Source organism: Mesitornis unicolor, unplaced genomic scaffold, assembly GCF_000695765.1.
Source record: "Mesitornis unicolor isolate BGI_N332 unplaced genomic scaffold, ASM69576v1 scaffold18479, whole genome shotgun sequence".
NCBI lineage: Eukaryota > Metazoa > Chordata > Aves > Mesitornithiformes > Mesitornithidae > Mesitornis > Mesitornis unicolor.
In genome coordinates this window covers 33,324-50,416 of record NW_010206766.1, presented here as the reverse complement: position 1 = coordinate 50,416, position 17,093 = coordinate 33,324, and the positions used below count along the sequence as shown (strand labels likewise).

The window sequence follows — 17,093 nt, the reverse complement described above, 5'->3', positions numbered from 1 at the left end:
GCTTAAACAGCTGGAAATTATGGCCTTTTCATATGGTAGAGGCCATTCATATCTGATTTACATTTGGGCTTAGACTTTAAAGAGTTGTCTTCCCATGGCTTCCGTTCTTCAGTACAAGATAGAATAAGAGGAACTACTTGAATTGCAATAAGACCAAAACAAAAATGTAAACAAAAGCTAAAAACTACCCATAACTAAATCAATAGTAATACGGTTACTTTTTTTAGTTTGATTTCCCAACACATACACTCCAATTTCCCATTTCCCCAAGTACAATACTGCACTTTGAGGAGGAAATTTTAAAATGCCACTGGACTAGCTGATCATTTCTTGATGAATTCTGCAGTTTTAGAGGAACTGGAAAAGCAGCTGAAATCCAGTCCTGTTGAAATGTGTGTCCTGTTGGCTAAACACTCCATGAAATAGACCTTTCCTATGTTTTTTGAATACCTTGCTAAGAACATCAGCACTCATACATTTGACAAAAATAACAACAAGGAAGGACAGCTTGGAGTAAAAGCACACAATGCACCCATTTAGAGCTGGTGAAAGGTGTCAGAGAAACTTCCTGGTACAATACAGTAGCCTCTATGTGTATTCAGTTCTTGAGAACACTGGTTGTGATAGTTGTTGGTGGACTGAGGGCTGAATCTTACTCTCCAATGGCTACTGAGCAGCTGGCTGGCTGGAAATAATGTTTAGGCACTACTGATTTGCAGGGGATTGGAGCCAGCCTTGTAGATGCAGAAGATATTCTGTCAGTGTCAATCCCCACAATCATCTAGTCCTTTGCAGTTTGCTTTTTTTTTCCTTTTTTTTTTTTTTCCCCACATTAGCCAGAAGCAGTGTGGCTAAATACATTTTGAAACAAAAGAAGTCTGACCCTGTGTTACTCAAAAAAGTGGTGTGGTTAGTCTCTTCTATTTTTTTTTAATTGCAAAGCTTTGACCATTTTTAATTAAATGTGCTCTGCCTGCCTCATCCCTACTCCAAGCTAATATGGTCTAACATGCTTCTGTGGCTTAGTACAGCTCTTTTTAGCTGCTGATTTTGGTAAGCATCTTATTAATAGCCTGCTTGACGTGAGTGGTGGAGCTTCGTCTCCGAGTCTTGCCCTGGACCATCTTTCGACGCCGTACCTCACGACAGAGCTCATAGAAGGCCTCCATAATGTTGCCCTCTCCTGTGCAAGCAGAACACTCATAAAAAGCACATGCTAGTTCCGTGGCCAGCTTTTCACCTTCCTCTGTGCTGACCTGCCTGGAGTGATCCAAGTCTGCTTTGTTCCCCACCAGGATCAGGGTGACATTTTTGGGCTTTTTTACTTCATCCAACAGGTTCTTAAGCGGCAGCACTTCCTCAAAGCTGCCTCTGTCCGTGATGTCATAAACCAGCACGAAGCCTTCTCCCCATCGCACATGTCCTTCTTTCTGAATAGCATCCTCCTGTTTTGAAAAGACAGACAATGGCCTTAGGAATTTGATTCATGAAAAAGACACCAGGCCTTCAGATAGGCTTTGGTCCTCCAAAGCCTGCAAAGCCATGTAAATCTACTTGACTTTGTACTTCAAGCACATCACCTTTTTTATTGTGTGGCATAGGAGATCTACTCTACCAAGGTGCCATGGACTGCCTGTGGGACAGGCTGGTAGCAGGCAAATGGAAGAGCACACGAACTGTGTAGGACTGTGAGCATCTTCCATTATTTGAAAGGAAGGGGGATTTGGCTATGACAAAACTGCTCTTTACTTTGGTGGGAATCATTGGCTGAGGCTGTTGAGCCTCAACACTTGACTGCAGAAATAGACTGTGACTTTGTGTGTAGTAATAATGTGTTCTTGTGTTGGCCCCGAACCAAGGAATGAGAACAAAATAATTTTAATCCCAGAGTAAACCCTGACTTTGTTTGTTCTTCCAGTGTTTGAAAACTCTACAGGGTCCCTTGCAGAAAGGTCTGGATCCAGCATTCTGGGTCTGGCAGCAAGCTCATGGTGGTGCAGAAGGAGGGGGTCTGCTCAGAAGCAAATCTCTGTCCCCAGAACCGGAGCACACTTGCCACCCACTGCAGTACTGTCACCACCACGCTCCCCTTCCTTGCTGTCTATTTGAGCCAAGGCATTGGATAATAGTACATGTACCCACGCACCTGACCAGCTGTATCTAGTATCTCCATGGAAACCACTTCATCATCAATGGTAGCTTGGTGACGATATGTAGACTCTAAAATAAGAACACATTTTGTGAAACACATTAAAAGAAGGTTGTTTGTTTTTTTTCCAGCCATTGTGGAGTACACTCAAGTACTCCTTTCTACAATGGTGACTATTGTACCTCTTCCTATAAGGCACCCCTCTTTCTTTCCCATGTCTTACACCTACAAAGGGCTGTGCCTGTCCACACTGCACTCTGCTCCCAACAAAAGGACAGTTTCCTGAGGCAAAGAGCTCTGCAATTCTGCAGCCCATTTTTCATGTTTGTTCATAGGGAAGGCTGCCACCTATGAAACAGAAATACCATTAATCTCATCAAGCTCAAAAGTCTGTCACTACGTAGCTTGAAGTCTGACAAGATCAAAACCAGTGTGGTTACAGATTAGGGTACCTAACCTCTAAGCTCAGGCCTTATACTGTGATAAAATTACAGAACAGTTAGCTATTTTAGGAATGTCTCTTTGAAACATGCTGAAATCATCACATTCTCCTCCTCTCACAAAGGCTCAAGCAGTGATTTCCCTATATATGATTTATAACAATAACCAGTGGGCAGTAAGCATTCACACTATGCTAAAGGAAAAAAAAAAAGGAACCTTTTTACTGTGACCCAGGTTCTGGAACCAGGGAACTTATCAGAAAGCTAATGACAAAAGGGCTTGTTCTATCTCAACGAGCTGATAAGTTACATTTGATAGCATTTGACCTAAAACTTGGAAAATTATCTGTGCTAACATGCAGATTTATTACTTTTCCTAGCTCACAGATGTCCTATATTAAAAGGCAAATGTGCATGCTGTAAAACTGTGGCCAGTGCATATGAATGCTTTGCATTGTCAGAGACACAACTCTTTTATTTGGTGCAAATCTCTTCTCAAAAGGAACAAAGGATATCTTTAAGGAAACACATTTCTTGAATTTGAACTTCTGAAAGGGCTCATGTTTGGTGAACGCCTTTTTTCATTATGTGCTTAACAATGTCACCTTTTCATAGTGATAAATGTTTCAGCATTGTCAGTGCTGCAAACAGTCTCTTCCCAAAACAAAAATGTCACTTCCCTCCTGTGCGACCCTAATTGTTTTAAGTAGCGCAGCTGCCTCTCATAGGGACAAATGGTCAGTTTAATTAGGCAGATGGCAAGCAATCTTGCTGTAGGGTTTCAGGCAATGAAGCTATTTATTTATTTATTTATTTATTTATTTATTTTAAAGGCTGTAAATACCCCTCCTGTTTAGTGTTGCAAGTCTGCTGAAGGAGTTACAGTTTCACCTTTGTAATCCTGAGGCTATACCTACAGAGTGGAGTAAGATATATCTATCATTGGCTTGTCTTATCTGATCCTTCTGTACACTCTCCTAGCTGCAGCAATTTCCCCAGGAGAATGCAGAAAAGCAGGAGTTCGGGTTTAGTGTGGAAGCTGCAGTGATGCACCTTCAGCAAGTTATTACAGTGACTAAAATATCTGATGCTAGGTTGGGGCTTCCTGTGCAGCACTCCATGTCCAAGGTCATTTAGGAACCTGTGCTGTGTCTCTCTGGGAGAGAGTGCTGTGAAGGAGATGGCTCTCTGAGTGAGCAATGTGATACTAGCTCCTTACTTGTTTAGGCCTTACAGTGCTTAAATGCCTTTAACCATTTGACCTTGCTTGACAAGAGAATTGGTCCACACAGCTTGCGGAAGTGCTTATCCAACCGTGTTTGCAGCATATTTGTGAAATGTCCTTCTTAGGAGGGAGAGTATGGTAGGTTATATGGCTCTTCCTCATGAAATGGGAGAGTAAATTGCAAGGAGTAGACTTTTGCTCACTGCAGAAAAGTACCAAGGTAACTTATCTTAAATGATACCTTCAGTACTCAAAATAGCACTCTGGTGTCACTTTACATTGCAAGTTTAATTCACTTTGGCTGCTCATGTTGTGATGGAATTTGATCCTGGATGAGTAGCACTGATGTGGGTTGGACTAGTGTAAATATATCATAGTAAATGTGTGTCTGTGCCTCTGCTTTGGAATGTGCAGTAGCTTGGTGAATTTTAATGAGTGTAAAACAGCTGGATGTTTGAAGCATCTTTGGTGTAACCACAAACATGGCTTCTCCTTCAAGGAAATGGAAACATCTGACGAATCTGGTTATGTCTTAAGTCACAAGCCCTGAAGCTGTGACTCTGAGTCTGTTCACATCAATCCCATGGTACTTCATAAACATATTGTCTTGCTTTGGGATTTATTAATATAATTTTCCCTGTGCTACCGTTTTGAGGGTTTTTTTTGAGACATGCAGGTAGGGAGAAATTAGATGACTCGAGATATGTGCAGGATCCCTAACTGAAACCATTGAAAATGCAGGTGTATGTCTCAGCTAAGCACCCTTGACTCCTAGAGCTGATGAAGTAAAACAGGTGCTGGATATAGCTTGTCTGATCTCTCTGCTGGGATAAATCATGCCTCAAAGGCACTTAGAAGTCTAAACTTGGTCAGAAGAAACAGGCAGCAAATGCCTTATGCTTACATCATCATCATCATCATCATGGTCAAGTAGAAAGAGCAAAGTCTAACACTGTACCAGTAGCTCCCAAGATGTCTATAGACAACTTTCTGAGCTTCAGATTATCATTTGCACCAGTTAATGCCTATATATTCTATCTAGAGCTATATTGTTTAAACCTTATAGAAAAGAAACCTTAGAGCTTTGTTTTGCTATTAGACTATTTTTGCTATTATTTTGTTTTACTATTAGACTTATTATCAAAACTACTGGCCTCAAAGCAGAGTTAGGGAGCTGCTAGTGCTGTAGAAATAGTTACATTTGGTAGTTTGCTCTGATTCAATGTAAGTAAGTAAATCTGACCTGTTCTTGTTGGTTTAGGGAATGTACTATGCTTCTATTCATATTCCAAAAATCAAGATAAAAGGTGCTGTTGATCGTGTGGCTTTGAAAGCTGATGCCAGATTTCAGGGTCCAACTCGGTTATAAAGCTATGAGTGCCCAGCACTCTTGCAGTGCAAAGCACTCTTGGATCTCACAGTCCTATTGTTGGAAAAATTTAAGTTCATTTCAGAAACATTTAGAGCTGTCAAAAGGCTGGAGAAAACATGTTAGAAAGCAGTAGCAGTTGATGTGGTTTTAAGTATGTAATACATTGCCACAATAATTCATTAATAGGAACTGGATACAATTTTCAAATTACCACAGCTGCAATAGCTGAATAATTCTGGAAATAATGATTTTTGGGGAAAAAACACCCAAACCTCCCCTGTGGGGTCTTTGTGTTGATAAGCATGCTATAAAAATTCCCTATTCTTCTGAGCAACATGATTTTTAAAAATGCAGGGAAAAAAACTACTAAACTTATACCAGGAAAACTTTGAAGCCCACAATCCATAGACTGTCTGTGGATATGATATTCAGTCACAGCTTGACCACATCACATTCTTGTGCTATGCTTATTGTGACATATTTAATAGAGCTTTGGCCTATAAGACTTAGCTGGTCATTTATCAAACCTATTTGTCCTGGACTATCCTGATCTATTGAATATATCTGCTCCAGAAGACTTTATTTTCTAGAGAAAATCTATTATCTGAGAAGTAATTGCTAGATCTTGGTTTATATTTGCAGTGAAGTAAAAAGCTGTTTTCAGTGCTTGTTTATTTTGAACAGACAATATACATCAGGAGTATGTCACAGCTCTGGAAGGAAATGTTTGCACTGGAAGGGTTTATTGCTTTCAGGAAAACACTTGTAGTAGAAGTATGTAAATCAGCTGAGTTGGAGCAATGACATACACCATTTTACTTGTAAATTTAAGGAACAGCCTGGTCTCTTCTGTTTGCTTTTAAGTACAGAGGTACACAAACTCTGTTTCCATTCAGAATTTTAGTTCATTTTTATCAAGAAAGGTTAATAAAACAAGGACACATAAAATGCTCTAAGAAACTTCGGTCTCATGGTGGCTTTCTGCCAGTTGGATCCGAGAACTGCAAAAGACCTAGAGAAAGAGCTTTTGTGTAATAATTATAGCTGTTTCCAGACAAAAAGCTACAGCTAATAGGCATGAACTTCTAAGTTATGGTTAAAGACTTGTTTGATGGCAATGCAGGAGCAGGTTTAAAAGACTAAAATTTCCCATAATTTTCTGATACATAATAAAGGTTACTTTTTTTTGGTTGTGTGTGTTTTGTTGTTTTTGTTGTTTTTTGTAGGTTTTTTTAAAATAAATTTCCTGCTCATTTAGACTCTTGCAATCTTTGACATGCATTAGGGTGGCACCTGACTAGCACATTTGGAAACAGTGACTTTGACAGCCCATTGGGAAAAAAAAATTACTTCCAGTACAAACCGTGGTGGTGTTTGATATGTTCTCTAGAGCCTTCCGTCAGACTGCCTTTGTGAAATCTGTGCTCTTCTGTGTTTCCTTGCTGCTTCAGGAACTTACACCTTTTAGAAAGCCCCTGTAACTTCCATGTACCTTCCTGACTCAGAAAATCTCTCATGCCTTCGCCTTACCCTCAGCCCAGCTCTTCCCAAAACTCAGCTGAATGCTTTTTTCTTGCTTGTGTCTGGCTGTTACTCAATACATCCATTATCTACCTTACAGGAGGGATTTTATTTTGCAACCATCAGTGGTTTTACTGTAACCACAGTACTGCCATTGTGGATTTACAATGTATTTCTAATGCTAATGCAGTATATCCTCACAACTCTTTATTAACTGATTTTACGGACCCAAAATGAAGCACAGTTGTGTTATGTATTATTTATCAGTAATACCATCAAATGATATACCATGCATTGTTATTGCCATCATTATTATCAAGTGTAAAAGAAGAAAAGGTAATAAAAAAGAAAGTTACTGAAAGGAAACACTGTGACTGACAGCTCTGATAGGACTCCTCAATGTCCTAAGTGTTTCTGCATGTGTAAACCCCAAGAGCCTGGGAATACAGAAGCAAAAGTTCCAGTGCCTGTGATGTCGTTTATGTGGATGACTATCATACTACACCAACATTCATTTCAAGCTACACATTTAAACCAAAATGTGTATGAAAGAATAAGGTATTTGTTTGCAGTGATATTTAATTCAACTCTAGGGACTCTAGCCTGCTTAACACACAGTGTGCTGTTGTGAATACTGCTTTTGGAATTTATATGGTGATGTGCAAAGGAGTTTATTTCTTTTCTAACTTCATTTTTGGCTCCTTTGGCTGCTTTATACAAGACTAGATTTGCTGCAATCAGAGTTGTGACTGCAGTACCACAGGTATTCCCAAACTAGTCATATTAAAGCTGAGCATAAAAAAAGGATGTGGGAGGCACTGCAGGCAGTGAGTATGTCGTGAGGACTCAAGGGGGACACAGGATGCTCTGTAGAGTGCAGGAACCACATGCAAAGAAAACAGCTACTGCAGTATGAAATACAGAGAACACATTTAGAAGAAATTAGGCTTCATTAGGTCTGCTGCTTAGTGTGCAGTTTGTTTTTTATCATGGTTTCCTATTTTTAATAAAATGTGAAGGAAACTAGATGGCTAGTACATGGCCCCACTAGACTATAAAGTTCTCATCTTGATATGAGAGGATCTGTTGCATCCCCAAAATTTGGCTTTTAGGTAGAACACGTGGGAGATGTAAAACTAGTTTACAGAAAAGCATTTTCTCTTGATGCATTCATGTTTTCAATAAATAACACTATTGGCCTCCAAATAGAAACTTTAGAATACAATAGGCAGAAAAAATGTGTATAGATACCCAGGAACTGGATTTGTTAAGGCATGCTAAAACAAAACCAACAAAGCTGGAGCAGCACTAACTAGCAGGGAGTAACCTTCAGGGCTTTAACTTTTTTTAATTTTCTGATTTAATTTTCCCACCAATGTTAAGCAGAGGCATTGGTTCCTGGTGGGAATTATGCACATGACAAATTTAAATCTAAATAAACCATATTTTGCTACACTTTTGTTTGACTGTGGCAAGAAGATTTTGTTAGTGAAGCTGTGAGTTTCACCTTATTTCTGCAAATATAAATGAAATCTAACCAGTGAGACTTTTCTCACACCTAAAGCAAGCAAAGAAAAAAAAGCCTGCTCTCCTGAAGGTGCAAAAGCAAGCACTGGAAATTTCTGCTCATCTGGAGAACATTTCAGAATATGATGAGCAAGAAAAGTAGGGGCAAAATATTTTGCAGCTGTAGCTACAGCAAGAAGAGCCACTGCCATTTGTGATTTTTGCTGTCTGTAGAGCTACCGTAAAAAGGCAATATTTTTATTACTGGCATCAGGAATATCTACATCTTGAGACTCATATGAAAGAAAACAAACCACATTTTCAGATAACTTCTTCCCATGTTATTTTAAGCATCTTCCTCTGCTGCTCTCAATTACAGTTTCATCATTTCAAGTATCTGTTGAGCATTTTAGAAGCCAGTGTTGGAGGTTTAAGGTGCTCTTGGCCATACCAGTCCATTTCCTTACAAACACCTCAGAGGAATCAGGAACACTTTCATGGTTCCTTGCCATAATACATTCAGTACAAATTCCTACTGCTGAGGAGAATAGTAAAAATTACATAACATATTAAATGTATATCAAGTTAAATAATGTTTCTACTGCTTTGAAGTGGGGAAAAATAGAAGCCCAGGAAGATACTGAGTAAGGCACAATCTGGACTATTGAGGACTGGATCTCCTGTAAAGCACTGTGGCAGAAGGAATGACTAATTCTGTTAGTAAAAATTGAGGATTCTAATGGCTAGAGTCTGGCATGAAAATGAGGCTGTTTTCCAGCAAATTATTAAGCATATACACATTTGTCATGGTACTCACTGAAACACAGGTTGGCAGCCATTCCTCCTAGCCTCAAATGGTTGGTTGCCATTACATCTCACTTTTTGGCTGAAAGTCGATACTGGACCACATATGTTATTTCTAGCTTGTGCTTGGATAAGCTGTAGTTGTCAACATGGGTGTTCAGATGAAATATGCAGAAGGTAAAGTTCTGCAAGATGACAGTAGAAATCTCTCCTCTTTTGCTCACTTTGGGAAATGGTTATTTTTAATTGCGAGCATGTTGATGATCTGGTGTATAGCACTGCATAGATTGCAGCATCCTGTTGTGCAGCAGGAGGGAGAGAGGACTGGGAGTGGAGGCTTCCCCCAGCTGCCTTCCTCCTGGGGCTGCTGGTCTGTCAACCTTTACACTATAGGGCTGAAGGAACCATCAGTTAATGATTTATTAACACTTATTTTAGCATGGGCCCCTTTGTTAAAAGTTCTGTTTGCTGTCTGGGAAGTTTCTCTCTCAGCTGTGCTGCTGGGAGTCAGTATTTTTATGGTGGAGGCAGGCAGTAAACCTTCAGGAGTGTTAAGACAAACTTGCTGAGTGAGTCACAAGTCAAGAAAACTAGAAATCTACAATATACAAAGGCATATGCTTCTTCAACTTGTGATCTGCAGCAGGTAAAGCAATCCTGGGGATGAGGAGTTTGTATCCAGACAGTATTCCAGCTATTCAGATAATGTATTAGCTGAATAAACCATAGAGCAAAGACAGTCCTTGAGAACTGTATTTGGACCTGAGCTCTCTTTAATGGCTACACTGGCACAAAATTAGCCCAGAAAGGTAGTTCATGCATCTTCTCTTACTAGAGTAAATTATTTTTAGCAAGGTCTTGGCTCCCACTGTTAAGCCGTTTCTGGTAATCAACCATTCTGATGGAAGCTAGTCTGCATATATTCCCACTCCTTTCTGTTTGTACAGTTCTGTATTTCAGGTGCAGAAAAGAAACTCAGGCTAGCAATATTTGCTAGGGCTGTAATGTTAATTACATTATGTATGGTATCTGCAAACTTCTCTTGCAGTCCCTGAATGACACAATTTTGCTAACAAAAGCCCCAGCTACAGATGTGGTTACATAGGCAAAACTACCATTCTAATGTATAAATAATCTCCCTTGCAACAAGCTTTCCAAAGGGAAAAGTTTTCTTGTCAATGCAAACAGTATCTTTGCAAAGTGATTTCTGCTACTCTTGACACAGCAGTGAAATTTGTATGTCTTGAGCTGGTCTACAGGAGATGTTCTCTGCTGTGAGATAATTCAGGGCACTAATAGAGGTGTCTGTCTCCCTCCCTCAAGCACTTCTTTACCTAGCATACCTTTCTGCAGCCCTTTGGCTGCTTCATGTTATGCTGGAGAAGAACCATGGGGCTTTCATGATCAAGCTAGTGGTACAGGAATTTTTGCTGCCTTATCTCCTGTCTTTGCTGCTTTACTGATACCTACACATTTTACCCATGTTTGACGGTGTCTTATGGGCTGTCTGTATGTTGCATCAGATAGGACTTTATGGACACACCAACTCAGGTTTTTTCTCTCCTCCCAGTAGAAAAAGAGTGAATAAAAACCTGAGTGACTTAAACAAATTGTGACATAGTTGGAAGAAATACTCTTTAAAAATGTCACTATTAATCTAGTAGTCCTAGCAAAGTTTATATTTTTGTGAAGTCTCACGTTTCTTAAGGATTACCTTTGTTTCTTCAAAGTAATGAATAGTCTTTTCTCTATACCATTCAAATTAAATAAACTCCTATGCTTTCTATCTTTCTTTACCTTCATATACAGGCCAGTCTGTCATGCACTGTGCTGCTGATTATCTGCTCAGAGACAGTTTTCCTTTCAGAGGATTAGCAAAGTTGTATGAAATATGTGAACAGCAAGAGAAAGACATCTAGGGGTAGTGTGAGACAGCCAAGAGACTTTTAGAAAGGTCAACAAAAATATTATCTCTTTGGTTGAAGTTACTTTATAAGCAGACTTTTGTTTTTGTTTAAAATTCAGTCTTTGGAGAATTGCTTGGTGTTTCTGTGCACCTTTGGTATGTGAGTCTTAACTCTGTGAGTGCCAGCTGCTTAAAGGATTTACAACCCTTCTATAAGCTGAAGGATTTTATAGGTGAGAAGCAGAGGCAGAGACTGCGGGCAACAAATCAGGGACAGAACCAAGTAAAGAACTGAGGAACCTGTCTCCTACATTTCCTTGGTGCTTTTTTTCCCCCTGTATACAACAAAAATGAATGTTTTAAGTCCCTGTGCCTCAGAAAGTACCTGAGTTTTATTTTTTAAAAATATTTTGGATATCCCAGCTATGTTTCTAGATAAGCGAATTGTCAACAATGTCAACAAATGTGTTCTCAGAGAAATACTGCAAAACTTATTTTAAAAAGCACCCACTTAGCCATAGCTCCGATGAATTTTCTTCAGTCATCATTTGATCCAGGAGATTCTCCTTGCATGTCATGACTTATGGAGGCAGGTAATTCGCTGTTGCCCCTGAAGTATTCTGCAGTCCATCAGTTGTATCTGTCTACTGCTGTGATGACTTTTCAGGCTTCCTTCTCCTCTTTTGCTCCCCCAAGAAAAATAAATTTACCAGTTCCCTTGATAACTTACTGTGCTTCAGCATCTCCAATTTTAAAATCAATTAAATATTACTTGTTTGATGGCAAACCACAATCTCTTGCTATCCTTGAGGTCACATGAAAGCATCCTAAATTCTGGGCACTGCCACTAGCTCATGGCAGAAAATGCTGAGATCCACACTATTATTCCTATTTACTGGCACTGAGAAGCGCAGCTATTCACAGCAGCACTGAAAATCATGATGTGAAGTCTGGTAGTCCTACATTCAGGCCAGGAGTTTACCTACAAAGGGAAGGTGGCCAAATAAAGGTCTTTGCATCTCCACCTTAAACTCATCCCCATAGAGGATGCCCACCCTGAGCTGATGTAAGCTGGCAGGTGTTACATATTTATACATGTCTTGTTTTGTGGCAGTGCTGGGGTGGTCAAGACCCGAGAGGACCTCCTGCAGTGGTGCTGCTGCAAGGGTGGCTGCTTGCAGACTGCAAACTCCCCCCGAGCCAAGTAGCCTCAGTGGCAGGCAAATTGTCAGCCTGCTGCCACCTGGATCCTGGCAAGCACTGCTGAAATAGTACATAGGATCCCTTGGTTTTGTGCTGCTTCTATGAATCTCTTCATAGAGCAAAAAAGAAATATAGCACAAATTTCCAGATCTGTGTTAAATCCACGGCGGACGTGTGGCTTATGTTTTTGAAGCACTTTTAGGCTGTGGCTTCAGTGGTGCCCTAACTAGGCCAGGTGATTTTAGGTCTTCTAACACCACACTGAATTTGCTTATTAATTTGCGAGTTGTGTTCTGTTTAAAAAACATATAAACAATAATTAATTTTGGTGAAATCCATGTGGTAATCCAACCCCTTTTTTCAGTACATATTTAATGAGCTAAAAAGGACTAAGTTTAATGCTGAATTCATATAGTTAGTCATTTAGAAAACAACTGCATGTATTTTTTAACTGTGCAGTTCTAGTCTATTTCTACACAGAGCTCTTTCATTGGACCTTCTAATTGTGTTGCACATATGGGATAGTTATGTGACTTATTGTAAATAAGGATTGAAAGTGGAAACTAATTTGCCTTGATAATGTCAGCTAGCCACTTAGCCTGATAGATTAGGTAGTTAAAAAAAAGAAACAAACAAAACAAAACAAACAAACAAAAAACATGCCAAGATGGTAACAGTGATTTGCCAGTTAAGAAATGATAGAGAAGTCAAAGCTGACAGTTAAGACTCCCCAGAAAATGACCTTTGCTGCAGTTGTTACCCCTTGGCTGAGAACAGTAAAATAAAAAGCAGAGCGATGTGTACTTTTGCAAAGATGCAGCTGTCCTACTGATGCTTGCACAGGTCCAACATCACGCACAAAAGTGGCAGAGCTGCAAAGCCCTGACTTCAGCAGCAGCTCCATGAGCCAAAGCTTGCAAGATTCAGTGATGCTCCTCCCGTCAGCAAATGTTATTTTGTGGTTTGTAGTTTGGCTCCTGGAGACACAGCAGTATATCCAGATGCTGCTAAAAATATGGTCCTTCATTTTCATCTGGCAGGTTAGAGTAGTAAAGAATATTTATAAGGTGTGTTTTTGCCTTTCCAGTTAGAATGTGTCACCCTTGAAATAAAAGAGAAGAAGGTTTTTTTACCCTGATGCTTATTTTAGGATAATGTTGAATTTCCATCAGGACTTGTACAGCTTGGCGAAAGTTTTCCTAAAAATAGTAATTATCCGGGGATTCCTTGTATCAGAGGGCTAATGAGCGGTTGAAAACTTGACGTGAGAAATAAACTATGACATTTTTTGTCACAGCCCCAGTGATTTTTGGCAAAACTTCCTGTTGCTTAGTAGCTAGATAGTTTGCATCTGTTTTATTCCTGCCATTTCAAAATCACTTGACAAAGCTACTTATTCTCACTATACAGAAATGGGTCTCACTGACACAGCTTAAACTTTTCATATTGGTAGAATATATAGATACCCAACTTTCCAATCAACTGCCAGTCCATGACTACTAAAAAGAATTTAATCTATTCAGCTAAAACGTCTCAGTAAATTCAGCTCAGTGATGTTTACATGTAATTGGCTGCTAAATCACTGCAGGAAGATAATGATAAAGACAGAAATGGGTTCTTTAAAGCAGTGTTTCTCAAAGCTTTGGAAGGTACAGTGCCTTTCTGATTGTTGTCTGAAGGCCTGAATAGTGGTTAGAATTTTGGGAGATTTTTTTTTCTAACACCTCTGGGCCTCTTTTGAATCCTATTGTGATCCATAGTTTGAAAAAGCAGTACTTTAAAAACCTGGTGGGCAGCTTCCACCAAAGATTATTGTGATTAAGTAAATTATTGATAATAGTTTATTATTTTTGCATTTCTCAAACCTTTTCCTCTGAGTAACTTAAAGCATTTAGCTTTGCAATAACTGTAATACATGATTTAAGCTCTTATCCTCTAAACTGAATGGAAATGTAGAATTCAGTATGTCAGAAGAAATTTAAATTTTGTTTTATTGAGATAGGACCATTGTCTGCAGAAAAGCTTTCTGTGTTGCAAACAGAAGAATATTAGACTCCTGAAGGGCATGGCTAATTTGAAGTTGTATTCAGTTGTAAAACAGAAACAAATGTCAAGTCTTGTACACCAAAAAAAGACATTGGGCCTTCATAATGGGGCAAAAAATAATAAACCTTGCAGCTTGCTAATAACTTAGCCTGTGTGTTTAAACAAGGCAACAAGGATACTTCTGCACGCAGTGTCCTTGTAAGGCATGAATTAACTCGGACTACACTGATACAAAACACTTGATATACTTCTATTGTCAAGTTCTTAAAATGATACATTAGTGATAGAAATGTGAAGCACTAATGCTAATAATACTAATAAAACATTATACTGAACATCCCACTGTGCAATACAAGGCAGCTGGCATGTAATTCACTGATGAAGGTATTGATATGAGCAGACAAAAGAATGTATTCAAGTTGAGGTTGTTCTGAGAACTATTTTCACCAAGATGAAATTTCTGATATCTGTATTTTCTTCTTTTTACCAGATGAAGATACTTAGTACAATAGTGGATACTTAGCTTTGTTGAAAGGGTTGCCTGGGTTTTGCAATAAAATGTATTAAACTTTCATCTTTGATTCTGCTGTGCAAGTTTATGGTGTTCTCTATTTCTTTAATTTGACCTTTTAGAGAAAGAACACTAACAAAGAAATAGGTATTAAACTGCACGATCTGTATGTGAGCCTCCAAGAAGAGTTAGGAAGGAGACAGCAACAGATTGTAGGAGAAAAGGAAATTTCCAGGCCCTTTACTTGATGTGCAAATCACTTAGTCCTGAGGTACTGAAGAGGCCTTCTGAGATGTGAATGCCTCATCTCTGACTTCTTGACCTGGATTTTCCCTGGTGCAGAGCATTCAAATATATGCTAACTTAGGAAATACAAAGAAATGGGAGCTTGGCCCAAATTTTCAAGCAAGGCCTCTAATTCAGAGCAACGTTTTGACAGGGTTTTTTGAGAAACCTGCCCCAGCTTCTCAAAAATGCCAGACCTGACACAGCCAAGTGGGAGCAGTGGAAGAGACATGTGGATGCTCTTTTGATGACTGGTGTTCCTATCTCGTCAACCAGAAAGTGAGATGCAATATATTTTACAAGTGAGGACAAAAAACTTACCTAAATCTAGGTAGACTGACTGTAAGTACCTACAGTTTTGGTTTGGGTTGTTATGGATTATTTTTCCTCTTGAATTTTTGAGATCTGTATCTCAGCCATCTCATTCTCTAGTAGCTAATGCTTGGATTATCCAAGAGCAGAAAACTGATCGTACACTAAATAATTTTCAGAGTGAAATACTAACACAATTGCTTTCAATGGTAAAATTCCCACTGACTTCTGTGTGGGCAGAAGTATGCCTCGTATATTAATTCTGCTTTCGTTTGAGTGTGTTACTCCTTCTCTATTCTGCCATCTTAGGTAATAATTTGTTCCAGCTTTAAATGACCATAGAGAAGCTTTTTACAGCAAATCTAAAGGTTCATTGAGGGTTGGAATTTTAACTCTATGACTTTCCATTACTTCAGCTGTGCTATTATATACAGCACACCATATGTACAGAATTAAATGCAACCTACCTAGTGTCGGGTCATACTCCCAGATGAACCGTTTCGTCAGGAAGCGTACGACAAGAGCTGGAGGAACAAAAGATTCCAGGTGAGATGCACAAGCCATCAACTCATCTGGTTTTTAAAGCTTTCCCAGCAAACTTTTCTGAGTGAATGGGCATGTAGCAGCTCTCCTGAACTGGAAGAAGATTTCAGCATTGCTTACAGCAGCAGTTGAGAACTTCTCTCTGTTTATGGCCCACTATACACTTTTGGATAGGGAAAACAAAATGAAAAAAAACAAATCTCTTTACAGCATTAATCATTCCCCATGTAACAATGCAAGACAAAGAATACCAGGAGGTTTTTAATGGTAGTCTCTAACTTTTTCCTTTTTTTTCTTTCTTTTTTTTTTTGTCACAATAGACTCTACCATTAAAAGGCCAAAACAACCTCATTTATGGTGCTGTGAGGAGATGACCTTTGGAAAAAACCCATTATTTTGGATGCTTTAGATTTTCTATAACCAGTGGATAAAGGCTCAGCAGGTTTTGAACCAGGATGCTTTGAAGCTTCAAAACTAGGGGTGTTCAAAATAATTTAAATCTTAAAACTTTCCTTTCAGATTTTAAACCTTGTAAGGTAAACATATAATCGGCTAAATAGCTTCCTTCTGTATTTTGGCATGCCTTATTTGCAAAAATTTATCTTCCATGTTTTGTCTACTTGTCACTTGATGATCAACAAATGCTATTAATGAATTCGCAGTAGTAAAAATAAAGGTTTAGATTTTTGGAGCACTAGTTGGATAACTAGTTCTCAATTTCAGTTTATGGTTTAAGATTTTGCTACTTATGTTCTTCTTTTAATTTTTTCTATCCTTCCATGCCCTTTAAAAACAACCCATAAAGGCTTTGATAGGATATTGATTATGTTCTAATTTAAAACTAAGCAGTGCCTTAAATTTCTAGTGGTGTAAATGAAGCATTCACCACTAGCAACTATTAAAAATCATTTTTGTATTTCCAAAATGGAACTAAAGGTGTGACAGCAGTGATTTCAGCTATAGGAAAAGTCCGCCTTGTCATCAACCCTTCAGGATTGTTCCATTTCTCTTTCAGTTACAGACAGACAGTAAAAGGTGACAGCTAAATCCAATTCTGATCCTTTTCAAAATTAAAGCCTTGAAATGCTCCACATCCCAGATTTATGTGCCCAAGAGTAGGACAAGGCAACACTCAATCTGTAGAATAAATATAATTAATTAAGCTTTGCTTAATTGGAACTTATTTTTTAAATACAATCAGAACATTAATTTGCAGGAAGATTTAACTCTGCCTCACACTTGGAGGGGTAATAAGAAACTGATCCTAAGG

At 38.9% G+C, this 17,093-nt stretch overlaps 1 protein-coding gene across 1 annotated transcript; it reads right to left on the bottom strand.

Moving 5' to 3' along the window:
- Window positions 1–825: 825 nt before the first annotated feature.
- RERG (RAS-like, estrogen-regulated, growth inhibitor) lies at window positions 826–15,844 on the bottom strand. The gene is made up of 4 exons (XM_010191900.1): window positions 15,748–15,844; window positions 2,147–2,220; window positions 1,014–1,445; window positions 826–973 (listed from the first exon to the last, which is right to left on the bottom strand). The coding sequence occupies exons 1-3, from the start codon at window positions 15,842–15,844 to the stop codon at window positions 1,038–1,040; spliced, it is 579 nt and encodes a 192-aa protein (XP_010190202.1). The 3' UTR covers window positions 826–973; window positions 1,014–1,037.
- Between the last annotated feature and the right edge of the window lie 1,249 nt (window positions 15,845–17,093).